Genomic DNA, 22,167 nt, shown 5'->3' with positions numbered 1-22,167 from the left:
ATAGAAATTATGAATATTTTGCAACCATTAGAACATTTTGATCATCAGTTTTATAAGTTCCACGTAGAAACTACTCAGCCCATATAGTTTTACAAGCATGTTTGATTATTCAAAAAAAAGATCATTGGCATATTACACACAATAAAGAGTATTATATTCTATTTCAGAGAATGGAATGGAAATGGAATAGGAGGAGAAACACTCCCCAGCTCTTTTATAAGGATAACGTATTCCTGATACCAAAATCAGACAGGGACACTATGAGAAAGAAAACTTTCAGGCCAATTTTACTCTTAAACAGAAGCAAAAATCCAAAATATAGACATACATATTATACTATAATATATAATATATATTATGCTACAATATATATTATACATTATACTATATGTTATATATCATTATAATTTATATATAAATATGAAAACTATGTATTAAAAAACCCTACCAGGTTGCAAGGTTGGTAAAATGACAGAAAATCTATTACTGTCACTCACCAAGTCAACAGATCAAAAACAAACAAACATGTTTTTATCTCAATAGCTTCAAAAAGAGTATTTGTCACTGTCTTCATTAAGGACAGTTACCACATTAAAATCAGATGAAGGATGACAGTGGCTGAATGGTAAACAGCTTATCCTGCCCTCTTCGGTGGTGAAGGAAATATGATTTCAAACAACTTTTTCAGATTGAAATGAGATCTATCCTAAAGTATTCTATTGAGGAGATGTGTCAACACAAAGTGTTCTGTGACTCTGCCAAGTCAGAAAGAATATTAGCTGTAATAAAACTCTCAATAAAACTGTCTTGGTTTTGAATAAATTAGTATTTCCTAGTACTATAAAGAAAGTGGAAGGCAATGATAACCATTACTACAAACATTTACCTTGAGTTTATGCTCTTTCCTGTTCACAATCACAGCTGTGATTTGCTGGTCCATGAAAATCAGAATGGTGACCAACAAAGCAGGGATCGCAGCTGCAAGGTACACCCACCAGGGGTTTCCTCCAAATGGTGGGACAAACCAACCTCGGTTTGGACTTGTTGGCTTGAAGAAGAAGGAGAACATTTTCAAAACGATATTAATACATACTGTTTGGTGAAAAATCAATGGGAGAGATACACTTTGATTTCTGGAGAGCCAACATTTCAAAATCAGAAACCGTTTTACTGATAGGTTCAACAAAGATTAGTCACCAAAAATTTCCTAAAGGTGATTATTTTTAAGGCAGTTTTTTAAATGAAGGAGACTAAGACTATAGGCTCAAGGAAAACAAGTAAATGCCATTTTGTGTATTTAGGATGATCTAAGGTAAGGACTCAAGATGGAAGCATGTGACTTAAGTTTAAAGAGCAGCCATTAAAAAAACCCAAATGTAATAGTCAGTAAAGACACAGACAAGAAATTTGAATGAATTTTGTTCATGAATTTTAGCAATTATACCAAAGTTATTTCTACTACTGACAAATTGTAATCGTTTCACATCATATTATATAGAAAAGGTACAAATATTTTTTTTTTTATTTTATAATAGAACTTGTTTAATACTCTGGTCTTTCTTATACATATGAACAGTGACCCAGAATAACTGGTTAAATCCTCAGAAATGCTACCAAAAATGAAAAAGATGATCATTTTCCCACTTCTCCTGGAATATTTTTCTATCCTCTTCCTAACATTAAATAATGAAAATAAACTAAAACAGAATCCTATAAATTCTTTTCTCTATGTTTACTATCAAGAAAGTCTCACTTCTCTGAAGATATTTGTCTTCCGTCTCCCTTTGCTCATAACTACATCACTGAATCCATCCACATTTTATTCCTTTACCAGGTTGTGAGCTTGGAAGGAGGGAACAACTTTCTCTTGTTCATCAGTACATTTCATATCCCCTGGAAAGGGCCTGACTCAAAGCAAACATTCAATAAATATTGACTTAAATGAACTAATCACTGAATGATTGAAAACTTATGTTTGCAAATGAATATGAGATGGCACAGATAATGCAACAAACATTCTGTTTGCTGTACCATATGGTCTCAGGGATGGAGAGAGAGGCTAGGAGTGCTCCATAAAACAGGTGAAAGACATAATGAAAAATTAGATAGGGATATATAAGAATGACTGAAATGTAAATTTTACCCATTAGGCCTGCACATACCGACAGATTTATAAAGTGAATAATTCTTATATCTTCTTTGTAATAATTAAAAAAAATTTTTTTGATATTTTGTTATTTTGGGGACAGGGAGAGACAGAGTGTGAGCAGGGGAGGGGCAGAGAGAGAGGGAGACACAGAATCTGAAGCAGGCTCCAGGCTGTCGGCACAGCCTGGCGCAGGGCTCGAACTCACAAACCGTGAGATCATGACCTGAGCTGAAGTCGGTCGCTCAACCGACTGAGCCACCCAGCCACCCCCTCTTTGTAATAATTAAAATGTACATTATATATAGACGTATGTATATATGGCAGGTAGTTTTGTAGCAGGAAAAGAGTAATAACATAATCTTAGGCATTTTCCTTACTCTTTCTGAGCTCCGATATCAACTTCATAAAATCAGTATGATGATAGTTGCATTACATCTTAGAATTATTATATGGACCAAGAAGGGGATTAGTTGCATGAAAATTCTTCAGCTCATTTTAAATACTCTAAAACTATAAAGCAGAGTGTATTTTTCAATAAAACTCAATATAATGTGAACCCTGCATTTAATCATAATCAGGCAGTCAACTTTAGTGAAGGAATAGACAAAGAATATGTATGCACCTAGCAAAAGACCATTTCTGAAATAAGGAAATGGATAATCCTACAAAACCAACTCAAAAATATATGATGAACTAGAATAGGGGAGAGGAAAGAAATCCATAGCATTCTACAAATGACCAAAAGCAGAAGTTCACCTACCTTGAACTCACTTGGCACAATTAATTTCGGAGTATCCACACCCACCAGGGCATCTATTACACAAAAGATCAGAATGGACAAGATAATGGCGAAGTCACTGATCAGTTTTCTTGCCTGAAAAAAATTAAAAAGAAACCAAGGAATGTTTAGTGCTGGATTAATATATTTGCCTGTGTTGGAAATGAACAAAGAATTCTGTCTTTACAGTAACAGCTTCACCAGCAAATTAAAGGAGGTGTCACACTGTAGAGAGATTATTTCTCAAATTGTTTTTGCATTGCTTTCTCATCTAGCCAGAAATAATCGAATCCCACAGAAGAAATCAGTGTGTGTGTGTGTGTGTGTGTGTGTGTGTGTGTGTGTGTGTATGGGGGGGGGAGGTTGGTGTTTGTGAGCTTATGCATGCATGCACAGGCTGGGGAGAGAAGTCACAAATAATATATTCCTGAAATACTGTGCAAACATTCTTGCTGTACAGCATAAAGGATACCTAGATAAGGTTGAAATCTCAAGGCATATTGTAAAAACCTACACAAAAATACAGAATTCTATTTATAATTTGGGAATAGCATTGTGTGCATACAGCAACATAATTCCATAAGTTAACCTGAAAACACTGAGAATCCAGCAGGAAAGGGGTTACAAGTTCTAGGTGACTCAGTGTACTCAAGACCTCAGGGAAACATGATGTGATGGAAGATGAAGATTTGAGGACATCCCTAACTTTGTCAAAGAAAATGTTTTTCACTATAAGTTAGTGCTTAAAATGTCTGTATGTGGGGCATCTCTTCTCTACCACTTTTTAAATGTGGTTGCCATTAGCTGACAAACTTGGAGCTTCCTAAATATCTGCCTCTGGTCAGGACAAGAGCTGAGGTTTATGGGATGTAGAAAACCTTTCCCTTGTATGGCTGTAGAATGGTCATTTCTGAGTCAGTAGGGAAGCATGGGGTGTCTGGTGGCACTGACAATGGCTGGGGAGCATTACTAAGAACACAGGCACCTGAGTTTCCCCTAAGGTTTATACACATGGTGGCATGTAATCTGATCATTCGACAAGAATTTACTCACTAGCTTACACTTTAATTGGGTGCTAAGGATACCACAGTGAACAAAATAGACGCAATCCATGTCTTCACAAAGGGAACATACCCAAGGAAGCCTGCTCCCAAACGAATCAGGGTTGATTCAGTGGTTGTCAAGTTACCTCAGGGTGAGCAGTCAATGTTCTGGTATTGTCAGATGAAGAGAGATCAGGGAGGGACCGAGTGGCTGCACAGTTCTCAGGACAGGGAATCTTTTGAAAGAGTAGTGGGACTCCTGCAGTCAGATGTTCAGTAGGAATGGAACTGAGAAATGGAAGTACTTGGCAAGGTGGGTATGCCAAAGGCCACAGTAGTGCTCTCTTCTTGACCACTGCCCAGTGCCAGGAGCCTTGGGTCCTAACTAGCAGCAAGACCAAAGATGGCCTATTTGCTTTGAATTCATTTCCTTTTGAAGGGCTGGATTTTGCTAGGTTTGGCTCGCTTAAGAACTACACACAAAAAAAGGCAGAAAGTCAGCTATGGGATGTGTTAACTTGCCAGTTAACACCAATCATACAGTAATGTCAAGCACAAATAAATGGCAGGGGTCAATCTGGGGAGGAAAATATAGGGCAGCAGTTAGGAGCACAGTATCTAAAGTCAGATGACCTGGTTTGGAATGCTAGCACCATTATTTCCTCTCTGTAAATATATATCCTTTCTTAGCTTCAATTACTCCATCTGCAAAATGTAGCCAAAATAATCCCTACAAACTTCATCAGTTTGTTATAAGAATTAAATAAGACAAGCCATGAAAGTTTTTATCATAACATCTGGAACATAATAGATTCGCCTAATACATGTTAACTATTGTTATTTCAAGTTCCATGAGGTCTCTTTGGCTGCAGAAACCACTGGAATAACTAAATAATCTACCATCAGGAGGTCTTAAGAAGGAATTATCAATTCCAAGAAACAAGACATGATATGGAAGCCCAGTAATAATATGGAACTGCCACTCAACAAATTTTGGTTGGAAGTATTTGGAATCCCTGCAGAAAAAGGATGTTTCCCAGGGCTCAGTACTGGAGGAAACTCCCATTCTTAAGCTTTGTACAAGTAAGTGTTAGCAAAGGCAATTCAAGAGGGTCTGGCAAAGATGGTCATGTGAAGCATGCTTAGGAACTATTAAGATGTTATAATTGCTCTCTGGTCCAGTAGGTCATAAATCACTGGAAGACCAGAGGTCTTTTTGCAAAGGCAAAAAGAAGTTCTCTTTTTTTACCACCCTCCCAGTCCTTACCCAAAAAATCTAATTTGTTGACAATTTAGATATGCTAGACGTTGTTCAAAAGGGGGGGGGGGATGGTTATTAAAAAGACAGTGGTCCTCCTTTTTCTCATAAACAGAAGAAGAGAAGTAGAGGGTGGCAAATGAATTAAATCTGCAATTCCTTGGTATAAAGTCCCAAGGAACTGTACCTCTGGCCCTCTAGGAGACAGATCTGCATGACTGGAATCACTACCAAACACCTGGGACATGTTTCTTCCTTAGTTAGAAGAGGTATTCTTAGCCTTCCATAAACTAAACACTGAAGCCCTAAATCTGCTCTTTCAGTTCTCTTCATCTTTATTAACGGCAGCTTATTTTTTCCTATTGCTTAGGCCAAAAACCATCCACATAACTCTTCTCTTTCTCTCATATCCTATATCTAATGGATCAGCAAATGACCTTCAAAACATATTCAGGATGCTGCCACTTCTCACCACCTCCACTGCTCCTTTGTCTAAGGCACCACTCTATCTCCTGTGGTTTCCTGCTTCCTATCTCATTTTCCTGATTCTATACTTGCCCCCCTTCAGTACACTGTCAAGGTATCCCAGAATAATGATGTTAAAACTTTGGTCAGACAATGTGGTAGGCAAAACAATGCCCCCTAAGGAAGTATACATCCTACTTCTTGGAAACTGAATATGTAATGTTGCATGGCTAGAGAGAATTGGGTTGCACATAGAATTAAGGTTGCTAATCAGATAACCTTGAGTTTGAAGAAATGATTTGGGATTATTCTGGTGGGTCCAATGTAATCACCAGGGTTCTCATAGATGAAAGGGGCAGGCAGGAGAGCCAGTGTCAGAGTGATGTGCTATGAAAAAGACTCAACTGGCCATTGTGGGCTTTGAAGACGGAGGAAAGGGCCATGAGTCAAGGAATGTGGGTGGCCTCTAAAAACTTCTAAAAGCAAGGGAATTCTTTCAAGGGAGCCTCCAGAAAGAACACAGCCTTGTCAATTCCTTGACATTAACCAATGGGACCCATTTCAGTCTTCTGACCACCATATCTCAAGACAATAAATCTGTAATGTTTTAAGCCATCATATTTATAAAAATTTGAAATAGCAGCCATAGGAAACTAATATAAATAAATAGATTACCTATTTTAGTTATTAGTTTCCCAAATTTATATATATGTGGAAGAAATACATATGTGCAAGAAATGTACATAGTTCATATACAATATACATAAATATATCTTGGAAGAACTTCAGCAATGATATTCTTGTCAACTGTGGCACTATTGTAAGTTTAAAAGTAGCTAAAAAGACAAATGTTAATAAGATTTGAAATTACATTTCTTAAAATTTATGGGGTAAAAGGGCTACTTTATTAACAATATTGCTTAACCTCATTAAAAATCACAGCCAGGGTGATATGTTCTATATAAAATACTCACTTCTATTTCCCCTTCCTTCCCCTTAAATTGTACAATACAGCTCAGTTACAGCAGAAACCACTCCTGGAGAGTGTTTATTGTCAGACATGCATTTCTAAGACACTAGATCCAGTTTAAACTTCATAGTAAGGAAATTGATTTTTCCCAGGCCACCTTTGTATTCGACTCCAAATCCTTTAATTGGAGAAGGCAGGTAGGGGTGCTATTTTAGTAGGCTGTTCAGGTCTTACCGTATACTAAAATTAAACTTTAATTCAAACAAGGTAAAACTGACAGTAGAACTAGAAAGTGCCCTAAAAATGTCAAGTACTGAGTAAATACAGCTTTTACTAGATACACTCTAGGACCTGTGAACGAGAGCTTTCTCTGAGTCTGACTTTAAGGAGATAAAAATCACTCTCTTGAGGTTCTTCTCACATTTCCAAACACACTTAGAAAAAAAAAATACATGAAGTTCCTTTCATTTTGTTTATTTTAACTTCCATTTTCATCAAACTTGAGCAGTTTCAAAAACTCTAAAACATCACCCTTTTATGTGCCAATATATAAATAAAGAAATCAAATAAGAAATCCATAGTTCTTGGGGGCACCTGGGTAGCTCAGTCGGTTAAGTGTCTGACTTTGGCTCAGGTCATGATCTCACATTTTTGAGTTCAAGCCCCACATCGGGCTCTGTGCTGATGGCTCAGAGCCTGGAGTCCACTTCAGATTCTGTTTCTCCCTGCCTTTCTGCTCCTCCCCTGCTTGCACTCTGTCTCCCTCTCTCAAAAATAAACCAAAAAAAAAAAAAAAAAAGAAAGAAAGAAACCCATAGTTCTTTTTTTTTTTCAATATATGAAATTTATTGTCAAATTGGTTTCCATACAACACCCAGTGCTCATCCCAAAAGTGCCCTCCTCAATACCCATCACCTACCCTCCCCTCCCTCCCACCCCCCATCAACCCTCAGTTTGTTCTCAGTTTTTAAGAGTCTCTTATGCTTTGGCTCTCTCCCACTCTAACTTCTTTTTTTTTTTTTTTCCTTCCCCTCCCCCCATGGGAGAAACCCATAGTTCTTAATTCCCTTCTAGATCTCACTGGTCATGATTAGAGGTACCAAAGTTTTCATGAGAAACAAGTTTCCACAAGATTTCACATCCAATCTTATAGATTTGGAGGCCTCAAACCTAGCTTGAACAGACATAACCCATGGATGTCCCTGTAGCCAAACACTAAGTCTCTCCAGGTTCAAACTTCAATATCCTAGGAATATAAACTATGGCAATCTAAGTGAAATACAAACTAAGATAACTTATATATAGCAAGGGCTTGCTATAAACAAAAATAGTTGTGTTTTTTTTTTAATGGTACAGTGATGTGCTACAATGTATAAGATATTTCCTACCTCCATTCATGAATACGGCAAAGAAAAATGTGTTTCAATTAAGATTATTTTATATGACTGGTTTTGAGCTATTTGTTTGTTTGCCACTTTTTAATTATAAAAATGAAAAGAAAAATATTTCTGTCCTCTTCAGAATTAATTATAAAATATCTTGATTAATCTAATAAGAAACAATCAGCTTAGCTATTTAAACTACCAGAGCAAAGAAGAAATGACACGGATGGGAAGGGAAATTCAAGTAACCATACACTGTTCTCCATTCTTGGGCAAAAACAACCTAATAAATCTATTATAAACATATTCTTCATGAAGGATGGTACTTACAAATTATTAAGAGAGTCATAATCATGGAGACACCAACGGGGAGAAGCTAGTTAATTTACAGCAGGGAGAAATGAGTTTGGTTTCCCTGAAGCCCCAGAAGACATTTGGTTTTCACTTTGCAAAGGCTACAGCTGCTCCTGAGTTAACGGGGGAAAGGCTGTGGGCCTGCAGAGCAGCTCTCGATGGATGGAGCTGTTACAGAGACAAGTACGGCAGCAGGCACCCTGTGGGTTCTCGATAAATATTAATCAATGATGTCAGTTCTTCTCACAATGGTGAGACTGCTAAACAACAGTGTAAAAGAGCATTTATTCCAGATGAAAAACAGTATACCAGATAAATGTGGTGCCTTCTGGCAATCGTGAAAAGGCACAAAATACCATGAGAATTTTGAAATTGGATTCCCTCCCTAGTAGCCAAAGCACAGCACTATAAAATAAATAAGCACTAATATCAGTATAGCAATCATAATACACTGTACTTTGAATCAATAATACTCACTGTAATTAGAATTCAATAAAAGTAAAGTGTGATTTAGACTCCAGGATTTTCACCCTGTAACATCCAGAGTCAGAGAGCTGGGGAACAAAGAAGGGAAATGGATTGGGCACTTTATCTGAGTGGGGCTTAGAGCTTCCGAATGAAAGTCTACCTGAAAGAGAAAATAGTATTTCCAATCACGGAACAGAGGTGGAGTGGGCCTACAAAGCAGTTCGGAAGGAAAGTTGGTGATATTTCACGCTTGGGACTCTTCCTGCCTCCTGCTGTAAACCTGAGCAGAGCACGAAACCTATTAAGTGTATGCCAGAAGCAAATAATCAGATTGCATGAGAGATGCTGTACCTCAACCTGGTCACTATATTCTAAGTAGAGAGTACAAATCTGGAGCTGATCCAGAGATGGGTAACCAGAGGAATAGGGTTCCAGAAAACCCACTGCATAAAAAATGATGGTCGGCCTCGAGAAGTTGCAGAAAGTGTCTTCAAATATGTGACATCTGTCACAGGGAAGAAGGACAAACTTGTCCTGTGTAGCTTCAGAGGGCAAGGGCAGATCCTGGGGACAGAGGCTGTGGCAGGCAAGATTTGTGTTTCTATCAGGAATTCTCTCAGAGATAGGAGCTCCTGTTCTAGGAAGCATTCCGCAGAGGAACACTTGTCAGAAATTAAGAGGTGGTATTGGACTAGATGGCATTCAAAGTCCTAACGCTAAAATTCAATCATTAAGACCCAGTTAACAAAATTTCTTGGCCCTCTAATAGTGTTGTCTTGATATGGCCCCCAACAGCATACAAGAAAGAGTTCCAGGACTTAAAACGAAAGGTGGTTTTATAATTATATTAAGGTACAAAAATCAACATTTTAAAAAGAGTAATTATTAAGTCATGTGTATAAATCAGACAATCTGAAAATGGAGTAGGAGGTCATTTTGTGTTGATGAATGGATTTCAATGCTGGTAACTTTCCTATGATGATCAAGTAAGCTGAAAGAACTCAGGACCAATAAAGAACCATGGTCAAAATTACTGTCCATAGACTGTTTAAGAGCACTCACAGAACACTTGGCCCCTTAGTGCTCCTAATCTTATTTTTCTTATGGCTCAATTCAGGTTAACTGCATTTTTTGTCATATGTCTATAAGAACTGAAGTATTTGTAATCTTTGTTAAATGTTTAATAGGCTGAGTTGTAGTTATAACCAAATATCCCTTTGTTAGTCTTACGAAAAAATATGAAAATCAATTTTAGATTAAAAACAAATTTGACTTTGAAAATTACTTTTCTTGGTATACAACAACACAAGAATTTGAAAATCTGATTCCCCTTCACTGACAGCAAGGACATTTTCTGGATAAGTTTCAGTGGCATAATGTGGTCTGATGTTTCTGCAAGAAACACCCAAACATCACCCAACATTACCAACACTAGAACGTAGGATGGAGAATACATGCCCATTAGTTCTTACTAGTTTTTGGATGCATTATTGGTTTTAGTTTGACAGTTATCATTTACCAAGAGAGTTTCTGGGGAAAAAAAAGAAAACAGAAAGGGATGTCACCTAATTCTTGTAAAGAGTTGTTTACCAACTAAACACATCCAACTTTAATAGAACTGTCACAGGCCAAAATGTCAACTAAAAGTCACGGAGCCAGAAATATAGCAAATTGTGGAATTGTAGACTGTGTTTCACATGGATGAAAACTAAATGTGTCACCTAACTGAAATGCTCATTATATTTCCACTGAAATTACAGAAACTCTGTACTTTTTTCTTATACATAAAGCCAGCTCCTCAAACCATCATCAAATTACTTAGGTCACAGGAAAGCACCGAAGTGTGATTCCATAGAAGACAGTAAGCATGAATGGATCAGAAGAATCAAAATGAGTCACGCTCATCTGAAAGCCCAAAAATCTAACTTATTCAACAAATATATATTTACTTCCTACTATGTGCCAGACTCATGAATTACCTATCTTTGTATCCCTACCCCCTCGAATTGTATCAAGCACACATTAGGGACACAATATTTTTTTTCAATATTAAATGATAAATTAATTAATTATAGAGTATAAAATACTGGGTTTTTTTAAAGGATATCAAAGAAAATTCTTCTCAAGTGTCATCTAAATAAAGTGTAAAAAGTGTTATAGCTGTTGACGTTACCTGGAGTTCATTTTATTTACTTAACTGACAATAACAATCAGAAGGCACATTAAAAAGAGAATCTTACCATTATACCAGTTCATGTGACAGTCAAAACTGTTACTTACACTAAGTGGGGGAAAAAGAGGAAATTAAGTAGCTCCTTAAGAAACACATTTTCATGCCAATGACATACAGCAGTCAGCCATATTACATTTGACTATATCAAAGTATCAACAAATTTTGTCTAATTCAGGTTCTATAGATTTATGAGTTCCACGACCACTAATCACAATCCTGCTCTAAATTACTGCTTTCATTTTGCCAGCACACATGCAGCCATGGTATCTTCCTTGCGCGCATATAATCCCTTATCAGTATGGGACTCTGGAAGACCATTTCATGTTAATGTCCTGAGCCATCTGCCACAGAAGATTACAGATTATGCTGTGATGCCCTACAGGAAGCTCTGATGCCAAAAGACTTTGACTAAAGACTTGAGGCTGACATAATAGCCCAGTAACTATATATGGTAACGATCTGAAGCGCTCCTCTAAAAAGAATGGGGACCACAAAGAAGACAGGCAGTGGTGTACTGGCATTCCATCAATATTCCCCTCGGTATTAGGGCTCTCTGGACAAGCCTGATATACAAATTAAATTCCTGATAGACAGGCTAGCAAAGACAAACTCTTTTACTGTAAGTGCTTGTCTTGATGAATTGCTAGTAGCTTCCTGAGGGATGGAAAGAGTGGATAACTGACCCTGGTCTAAGCAAAAGTAATGATGGGCTGAACTAGAGGAACAGGAGTGTAAGTATAGGGAGAGAGATTAGAGCAGGATAATCAAGGGGACTGTGACAAGTTTAATTTGATAATCAAAAAGAAAATTTGCAGAGGCAAATAAAATGCTATCATCTTTTGTCACACCAAAGTTTCTACTGCTTTTCACCACGCTCTCCACCTTGGGAGACTGGCCTGTGGTCTGAAGTAGATTCCCTTTCCTCTCCAGCTGGGTTTAGCCTGCAGCAGCTTGGGCAGGCCATCAGAAGTAAAAGAGAGATAGATCAAAATACTTATTCCCATAGCTGTATTGCTGTGAGACTTCCTCAGACCGGCTATATCCCTCAGCCTGAGCTCATGTTACCTCCCAGGACAGCTCTCTCGACTCTTTTCCTCTGGGGTCCAGCAACCATTCCCTTTGCACAACCTTTGGGCCAGGGATAGTAACAACCCACTGTTCCTAGCACTGGACACTACATTCTCCCTCATGGGTTCCCTAAACCTAACTGCACTTTGGAAATGATGCTTTTTAGTAAACCCCTCAAATCATCCCACCTGAGTGTATAATTTGCTTCCTGCTCAGACTGACACACCAAATATGATTCTGGGATTTTGATCTTGGATGGCTGTGAGGGTAGATGATACTATGAGCTGAGATAAGGAATACAGGAAGATGAGTATGTTCAAATGTGGAAAGAAAAACCACATCTTGAAGTTGCTATATAACAACTGTAGATCATCCACAGGCAGAGGTTGGCAGCAGCTGTAAAAGCAGACGTGGCATAAAGATGGAGATAAAAATTAATTTTGAGAAATTTGTAAGTACTGATCATTGCCATAAGCTCTAGCTTAAAATAGAGAATTCATTTAATTTAGGAGATGGAGTCAGCAAACTCTCTCTAAAATTACAGAACTGTAGAGCTTAAAAGGATGTTAATTGTCTTCTAGCTGAGCTCTCCTTTTCTGGGTGTTATAACTGAAGTCCAAGGTTACCATCAAAGGGCTACTGTTAGTTAATGGCAGTGCTGGCAGTGGAGCTTCTGGGTTCTCCCATCTATGTGTGCTCTTTCCACAAAATGCAGCCTTTCCCTCTATTTTGCTGTTTCCCACTAGTCATCAAGTATGGAGTACTTAGTCTGCACCCAGCCTTGTGCTAATTGATGTGAGGAATAATGCAGAAGTAAAACAGAATTCCAGCGGCTTACAGTCTTAATTGACTAAAATACAAATGTTTAGAAACGAGAGTGCTAGAGAGAAATGGCCTGTCACGCTAAAGGAAAAGACGACATTTTGTAGGACAGGGGCACTGTCATCCAGCATGATCACTTTGAGATTTTAGCAATTTCATGTGCATTGTTGGTGTGAGTGAGGAAGTAGTAACAGTTGGTTCAATTATTGCCCCAGCACTCAAGGATTGTCTAATTTATTCTATTTAAGCATACAAATTTTTATTGTAGAATAACATGAAGCATAAAGATCTATAAATCTATTGGTTCCTATCTTTAGAGACCCTCCTTCTAAATGACAGCTTAAGTCCAAACACATTTTGGCAAATGAGAGAGCAGAAAATATATTCTTATTATTCACGCAAGTGTGAATTTATCGATGTATTGTTATTATTTAGCTGTAAACATAAAGTGAGTAGGAGAGATGATGGTCTGAAAGCCTACACACCTCAACATTGCTCCTTAGAAATCACATATATTTTCTGCCCCCTGTTTATTTTATGATTGCTGTATATAATTCTAAACTATGCTGAGAAGCCTCTTAGTAGGAATTGAAACTGGATTGCTATCATTATTCTATTTTCACATGCTCATAACTTTCTCAGCAGCATTTATCAATGCTGACAAATGACCTGCTTGGGCTCTTATAAAGGGAAAATTCCTTTAAGTCTGAAGAGCTGTTATCAATTTGGGAGTTACCGCTGGAAGAAAAAGGTGATGTCTACATAGGCAGTTGAAATGATCTATATTTATCTTAAGGATGAAACTAGTTTATTTTGTAAATTACAACTAACAATTGCTTCACAAATTTTTTGTTTTCCACCTGCTATGTCTATATAATTTCAGGCTTTGGCAAGTGGAAGAGATAAAAAGGTGATAATTCCTGAAGTGTGAGCCGGGGGTGGGGGGGGAGAGAAAGAGGGGTCTAATGGATTAATAATTAAGAAGGAAAAACCTCAACAGAGAAGAAGCAATTGTCCTCAAAGACATTTACCCAAGGCATCTGGTCCACACAAAACTCATACCATTGAAAAGGTGGACTAAGTTAACACATTTCCCTGTGTAACTGGTGTTACAAGCTCAAATATCTTCAGGGACAGGCAGTTAATCTGAAATTGCAAAGCAGCCAAGTCTTAGAGTTATGAGGACAATAACTACCTGCAAAGTATAGGCTCCACCCAAGGCCTCGTGTGTGTGCATGTGTGTGTGTGTGTGTTCACAAACTATGGGCTAAACAAAGAATGGCTGTAGGCTGAATTATGCCTGTTTACCACTGTTTTGTGATGCCCATTTTAGACACATTAAATTGAATGCTTCTTTCTATGTTTCACTTTGTGGAGATTTTTCTTTTTTTTTTTTTTCTTATAATTTTTTTTTTTTACATTTTTGAGAGACAGAGTGAGACAGAGAGTGAGCAGAGGTGGGGAAGAGACAGAAGGAGACACAGAATCTGAAGCAGGCTCCAGGCTCTGAGCAAGCGTTCAGCAGAGAGCCCGATACAGGGCTCGAACCCAGGAACCATGAGATCATGACCTGAGCTGAAGTCGGACACTTAACCAACTGAGCCACCCAGGCACCTTGACTTTGTGGAGATTTTTCATTCCTTAGGCCAGCTAGTTTGGGACATTTCATTATTGCTATGGTCTCAGTGTTGTGTCTGCCTCAAATTTGTATGTTGAGATCCTAAACCCCCCCAAAAAAGATGGTATTAGGAGGTGGCGCCTTTAGGGAGGTACTTAGGTCCTAAGGGTGGAGCCCTCATGAGTAAGATTAATGTTTTTATAAAAGAGGTCCCGTAGAGAGCCCTTCCTCCATGTTTGAACATAGTGAAAAGGTGCTGGCTATGAGCCAGGAGGAAGGCCTTTACCCAACCATGCTGGTACCTGACCTTGGGCTTTCCAGCCTCCAAAAACATGAGAAATAAATTGTTGTGGTTTATAAGTCACCCGTCTATGCTATTTTGTTATAGCAGCCCAAACAGACGAAAACAGTTATCAATCTTTCCCTTTATTTTCAACTCTATAAGAAAAATCAGTTTTTATAAGAAAAAGTCAGAAAGTTTCCTGGGTGAAAGTGAATATATGATGATTCATTTCCTAGGAATTGAAAGAAAGGAATTTCAGCAACTGCATCTCTTGTCTTCTAAAGTCTTTCCACTTCTTCTACACAAAACACAAGGGGAGAGATTTCATGAGATTCTAGCTGCTTAGAGCAGCTCATTGATAAAAATCAGGTATAATCAAGATTACCTAAGAAAAACTGACATCTTAAACACTGAGAACTGAACTGCAAAGCAAAGGATTATCTTAGTTTCACTCTGCAGGTAAAAAAACAAAATGCCAGTAACTAAATGTTGGTCTTATCTTGTAGTCCCTCCATGAACCGCAGTTTTGATTTTATGTTCACCCAAGCATATTAAGGGGAGACAGGATGTCTGCACAACCCAGCTCAATTATCTGTTTTTCTGTACTACAGCATTCATCATTATGGGAAGGAAAATTTGGCTCAGATGATGCTCGTATCTTATACCAATACTGGTGTAACGACATGGTGTAAGTTTACTCCCACAGCCCATAATTCAACTACTAAATTACTACATGTACAGCTCATGAACAAGAAATTGTACATAAAAACTGTTACTAATATGAAGAGTTTTTGCTTATGTACTCTCAAAGTATGGATTTAACAGGTTTTTTTCTTACTCATGCATTTTTAGATACTAAAGTACATCCCACTTTTCCCCCTCAGTACAATACGAATTATGATAGAATTTATGACAGAATTTATCCATGGAAGGCTTTTCAAAGCCAGACTATAATTAGGTTAAAAATATATAATATGCACATGGACAAAGACTGGAAATCAATTTTTAAATGCATAAAATTGCAAAAGTTGAATTTCAGGTGACTTTTTCATTATTAAACATTGTATTATTGTGTAAATTCAATGGAAGTTATTTAAAGCTCAGGTACTTACCGTGGTTGGAAAATAACGACTCGTTTTGAATTTTTTCAGAGCCATAGAAGAGGTGTAGGTGCCCAAGAAGAGGATGAAAGACATGAGAGTGATGTCAGGAACAAAATCACAGTTGTTCCCCACGAGCTTTCCTCCGTATTTCAAACACTTCTTCGTGGACAAAAATGCCCAGTCAAAGGTAGCATTATGGTACTGAGGAAGAAAAACATGAAAATTTTTCTAGAGAACACCAATGCATCAAAAGCAGCATTTGATACTTGATGGGCTATGTAGGGATTAGGCTGAAAGTCTCTGTAGAACAGCTGGAGGGTAACCACTGGAGGGTGAAACTTGACAAAGCGTTAATGGAATAACTGGTACTGGGGGGCCAGGAGGCTAGCAATTACTGAAAACACAATGAAAATGATGCCATCTGTTACCTAGTTTGAGCTACAGCCCTACAATCATCCATTTGTTCAACAAAAACAAACCACAAAGTCCTTCTTTCCTGTCAACCTTCCTGAGAGTAAACTGAGACACATTAATATCCTAAGTCTCAAAATGTGAGACTCTCTAAAACACCTTTATTGTTTAAAAAGTACTTACTTTTGCAATACACAGCTTCTTTGGATTCAAGCGGCCCTATGGTTAATGCTCTCTAAAAGTCATATTAGCTTAACTATGCATCTACCCAGCACTTTCCCAAGGAGCTATTTCTTTTCTAAATAACTAGAGACTGGTGATTTAAGGAATTAGACTATAAAAAATACTGATGGTCCCTGCTTTTTCAACTGAATACCTTAATAAAATATAACTTTTTATCTTGTGGACTTCAGGTGAACAGCATGCACACCCAGTACTGGAACATACTAGAATGGGCTTTGGAGTCCTGTGTGGCATATCCCTATGGTACATGACCTCAAGCTCATGGGTCAATTTTCAAATTTTCTTCTATCTCATGAATTGCTGTCATGTTGGCAGTACTTCTTGAGAACAGCTAACTCCTGTTCCTATTTTCCGTTTCTAATATGCAGGAGAATCCTTTTGCTAGCACACTGGATTAGACCAAGGTACTCATGCCCCAGTGGCTCCCAGTCTTAGCTACTTCTCTAGAGAACTACCTTCAGTCACATTAGAACTACCTCACCTAAAATGTTATGCCCTCTTGCAGCCAGTTACTGACCAACACTAATGTGGTGCTACAAAATTCCCCTAAATATGCTGAAAATCATACGTGATGCTGTTTGGGAAGTGATTAGGCCATGAGAATGATTAGGCCATGAGAATGATGTCTTCATGAATGAGATTCATGTTTTCATAAAACAGACCCCAGAGAGCTCCCTTGTCTCATCTGCCATATGAAGACACAATGAGAAGAAGGCTGTCTATGAACCAGGAAGTGGGTGGGTCCTCATCAGACACTGAATCTGCCAGCACTGTGATCGTGAACTTTCTCTTAGGTCCAGGGCTAATGAGTATGTCATGTGCTAACAGAAGGTTTATTTGAGAATACCTTGCAAATAAATAGGGAAAGATAAATTTCTCCTGTCCTTTGGAAGCAAGAGTTCCACCTCATACCAAACTCATCATCAACATTCTTTACTATTCAATGAATTCTCTTGATGTAAGTAATCTAGTCATAAAAGTTCACATGTGCAAAAGAAGAATCTCAGACCAGAAATTGTTCATATTTTTATAGAGCTCAAAAGGTAAAGTACTTACATAAGTCAATAAAAAAAAAAAAATAAACTCTAGGTCTTTCCCTGAAATATTTTTTCTATATTAGCTTCAACTTATAAACAGCTGAACCACATAATTATTCTTTTATCAAACGCCAATTTTGAGAGGTGATTTAATCATGTCTCATCTTGAGCCAAAGCATAAGAGACTGTTAAAAACTGAGAACAAACTGAGGGTTGATGGGGGGTGGGAGGGAGGGCAGGGTGGGTGATGGGTATTGAGGAGGGCACCTTTTGGGATGAGCACTGGGTGTTGTATGGAAACCAATTTGACAGTAAATTTCATATATTAAAAAATAAATTTAAAAAAAATCATGTCTCATCTTGTTTTTCAGATTTCTGCATATGGATGTTTTTAGAACACATTTAAAGTTTAGAGGTCATAATAGGTAACAGATTTCTTTGTTTTAAGATCAGCAAAAATTTACCATTGTAAATTTGCCTATGTAAATTTACCATAATATCATTTCAGCACTTTAATATGAGCAGAACCCTTTTTTATAGCCCAAAGAAGTAAGCTGCGTTAAGACAATCAATCCCAACAGACAGTTTTTATTGATTTTCTTACAGAGATTCAGGTTGAGGTGAAAAAATATACAGATATACATAAAATGATAGATATGTTTTCTCATGTACATCAACTCAAAATGCCAATATCACTATTTTTTTTGGCCTCAAATGATTCCCTGTATCATCATACAGAAAGTTTAGCCTCCCAACCATCTAAGGACTTTAGTATAAAGTTTAGGCAGCACGTACAGATCTCTCAGTATATATATACACTTTTCCCACTTCCATAAAACTTTAACTCTAGCTAATAAATAATTCTATTTAAACATCACTGGAGAGGAACCTATATTATCTGTGTTACTTCAGTGTTATTACTCTACATAAACTCATATCATTGAAGGTTAACTTCATAAAACTTCAGGCAAGATTCAGATCACAAACTAGACATTAAGACAAAGCATTACTCATCTATTAGTGGTGTATATATGTAAATACGGAAAGTAGAATTTTAAATAATTATCTGATAATTTAATCATCACAGACACAATTTCTATTATTTTTTACTCCAATATGTCTCATTTTGTTATCTATGAAACATACACGTTTCAGTAAAAATGATATGTTTTACTTCAGAGGTACACTCTGCTTTGCCTATGTAAAGGGAACATAAAAAAAGAAAACTACAGATTTTAGTTACTACCTTCTGTAATCCAATAGTTTTCAAATTTTATTATCAGTGAAATGTCTTTTCATGTGGAACTCCAATATTTAAAACTGTGATAAAACTGAGATATTCGGCCCTATGTATCTAGGAGGGATTGGGCTGCTCTTTCTCACTACCCCTGGCCCACCTAAAGGCAGACCCTGAGTCCCCTCTCTTGGGAATTCTAGCTTAGTCTGAGCGGAATGTTACTTTAAAAACAATGCTGTCTCATTAAAAGTCACCTATCTATATCTATCATTTATAATTATAATTTATCTGAAATTACCATGAGTAGTTTAATCCAGGACTGAACAAACTATATCCCATAGGCCAAACTCAGCCTGACTCCTGTTTTTATAAATAAAGCTTTACTTAAACACAGTAATGCTCATTTCTTTACATAATGTTCATTACTATGTTTGTGCTACAACTGCAATGCTGAGTAATTTCAACAAAGACCAGATATCTGACCCATAAATCCTAAAAAGTATACTATCTGATCCTTTACAGAAAAAGTATCTGCCCTGGTTTAATTTCTTGCCTAAGACTCCTATATTACTTTCTACTATCCTTATAAATAAATCTTTCATGTTTCATCATATTAGTACATTACACATTTTTATTTGATTTGTATTTTTTTATATTTGTATTATTATTTCATGGGTAGTGTTATTGATGCTGGTTGATTCACTGTAAAATATTTTAAGACCCCACCCAAAAATTTCTAGAACCAATACATGAATTCAACAAAGTTGCAGGATATACAATCAATGTGCAGAAATCAGTTGCATTTATATACACTAATAATGAAGCAGCAGAAAAAGAAATCAAGGAATGGATCCCATTTGCAATTGCACCAAAAACAATAAGATACCTAAGAATAAACCCAACTAAACAGGTAAAATATCTATACTCTGAAAACTATAGAACACTTATGAAAGAAATTGTAGAGGACACAAAGAAATGGAAAAGCATTCCATGCTCATGGATTGGAAGAACATTGTTAAACTGTCTATACTATCCAAAGCAATCTGCACATTTAATGCAATCCCTATCAAAATACCACCAACATTCTTTACAGAGTTATAACAAACAATCCTAAAATTTGTATGGAACGAACAAAAGATGCCAAATAGCCAAAGCAATCCTGAAAAAGAAATGCAAAACTGGAGACATCCCGATTCCAGACTTCAAGCTAATTACAAAGCTGCAATCATCAAGACAGTATGGTACTGGCACAAAAACAGACATATAGATCAATGGAACGGAACAGAACAGAAAACCCAGAAATGGACCCCCAACTATATGGTCAACTAATCTTCAACAAAGCAGGAAGGACTATCCAATGGAAAAAGGCAGTCTCTTCAACAAATGGTGCTAGGAAAACTGGATGGTGACATGCAGAAGAATGAAACTGGACCACTTTCTTAGACCATCCACAAAAATAAATTCAAAATGGATAAAAGACCTAAATGTGAAATAGGAAACCAACAAAATCCCAGAGGAGAACAAAGGCAGCAACTTTTTGACCTTGGCCAGAACAACTTCTTACTAGATATGTCACCAAAGGCAAGGGAAACAAAAGCAAACACAAAGTATTGGGATTTCATCAAGATAAAAAGCTTCTGTATAGTGAAGGAAACAACAAAACTAAAAGGCAGCCTACATAATGAGAGAAGATTATTTGCAAATCACATATCTGATAAAGGATTAGTATCCAAAACTATAAAGAACTCATCAAACTCAACATCCCAAAACCAAACAACCCAGTTAAGAAATGAGCAGAAGACATGAATAGTCAGTCAGAGAAAGACAGACATCACATAATTTCACTCATATGTGGAATTTAAGAAACTTAACGGATGATCATAGAGGAAGGGAAGAAAAAATAAGATAAAAACAGAGAGGGAGGCAAACCATAAGAGACTCTTAAATACAGAAAACAAACTGAGGGTTGATGGGGGTAGGGGGGTGTTGAAAATGGGTGATGGACATTAAGGAGGGCAGTTATTTGGATGAGCGCTGGGTGTTATATGTAGGCGATGAACCACTGGATTCTACTCCTGAAGCCAAGACTACACTGTATGTTAACTAACTTGAGAGTTAAAAAAATAAAATAAAATAAGAAGACCTGAATAGACACTTTCCCAAAGACATCCAGTTGGCTAACAGACACATGAAAAGATGCTCAACATCACTCATCATCAGGGAAATACAAATCAAAACTATGATGAGTTACCACCACACACCTGTCAGAATGGTTAAAATTAACAACACAAGAAACAACAGGTGTTGGCAAGGATGCAGAGAAAGGGGAACTCTCTTGCACTGTTGGTGGGAATGCAAACTGGTGAAGCCACTCCGGAGAGTATGGAGGTTCCCTAGGAAACTAAAAATAGAACTATCCTATGATCCAGGAATTGCACTATTAGATATTTACCTAAAGGATACAAAAATACAGATTTGAAGGGGTACATGCACCCCAGTGTTTATAGCAACATTACCCAAAACAGTCAAAATATGGAGACAGCCCATCCATCGACTGATAAATGGATGAGTAAGATATGGTACATATATACAATAGAATATTACTCAGCCATCAAAAAGAATAAAATCTTGCCATTTACAATAACATGGATGGAGCTAGGCTGTATTATGCTAACCAAAATAAGTCAGTTAGAGAAAGACAAATACCATATGATTTCACTCACATATGGAATTTAAGAAACAAAACAGATGAACATATGGGAAGAAGGGGAGAGAAGAGAGGGAAACAAACCACAAGAGACTCTTAATGATAGAATACAAACTATGGGTTCATGGAGGGAGGTGAGTGGGAGATGGGCTAGATGGGTGATGGTTACTAAGGAAGGCACTTGTTTTGAAGAGCATTGGGTGTTGTATATTAGTGATTCATCACTGAGTTCTACTCCTGAAGCCAATATTGCACTGTATGTTAGCTAAAATTTAAATTTAAAAAAATGGCAAAAAAACTCCAGCTTTGGTTTTGATCATTTGTAATTTTCAAACTGTGGTAAGTCATAGAAAAAGCAAAAACAGGTAAATGATTCTTCTCCAGGTTCATGCAACTCCCGAAGAATTAATTTGAAGGAAATACTGAACATACATCAAAGCAAGAGACTGAGAAAATACCCTCATGGGCTTCAATCTCAGCTCTACCACGACTTAATTGGAAAACAGAAAAAAAAAGTAACTTCACTTTCCTGTGCAAC

The 22,167-nt window shown here is 37.2% G+C and overlaps 1 protein-coding gene across 5 annotated transcripts in view; it reads right to left on the bottom strand.

Annotated features, from left to right (window-relative positions):
• Positions 1-22,167, bottom strand: part of SLC4A4 (solute carrier family 4 member 4) — a 360,563-nt gene that overhangs the window by 44,537 nt on the left and 293,859 nt on the right. For all 5 annotated transcript variants that reach the window (XM_060654905.3, XM_078446043.2, XM_078446044.2 and 2 more), the window contains exons 16-18: positions 16,004-16,195; positions 2,910-3,023; positions 887-1,048 (exon numbers count right to left, since the gene is read on the bottom strand). In XM_060654905.3, the coding sequence (XP_060510888.1) occupies positions 887-1,048; positions 2,910-3,023; positions 16,004-16,195 (468 nt within the window). The remainder of the gene's footprint in view (positions 1-886; positions 1,049-2,909; positions 3,024-16,003; positions 16,196-22,167) is intronic.

The sequence above is a fragment of the Panthera onca genome, chromosome B1, assembly GCF_046562875.1.
Source record: "Panthera onca isolate mPanOnc1 chromosome B1, mPanOnc1 haplotype 2, whole genome shotgun sequence".
Classification (NCBI taxonomy): domain Eukaryota; kingdom Metazoa; phylum Chordata; class Mammalia; order Carnivora; family Felidae; genus Panthera; species Panthera onca.
The sequence above is the reverse complement of the archived record's forward strand: the minus strand, read 5'-3'. Positions and strand labels throughout refer to the sequence as shown.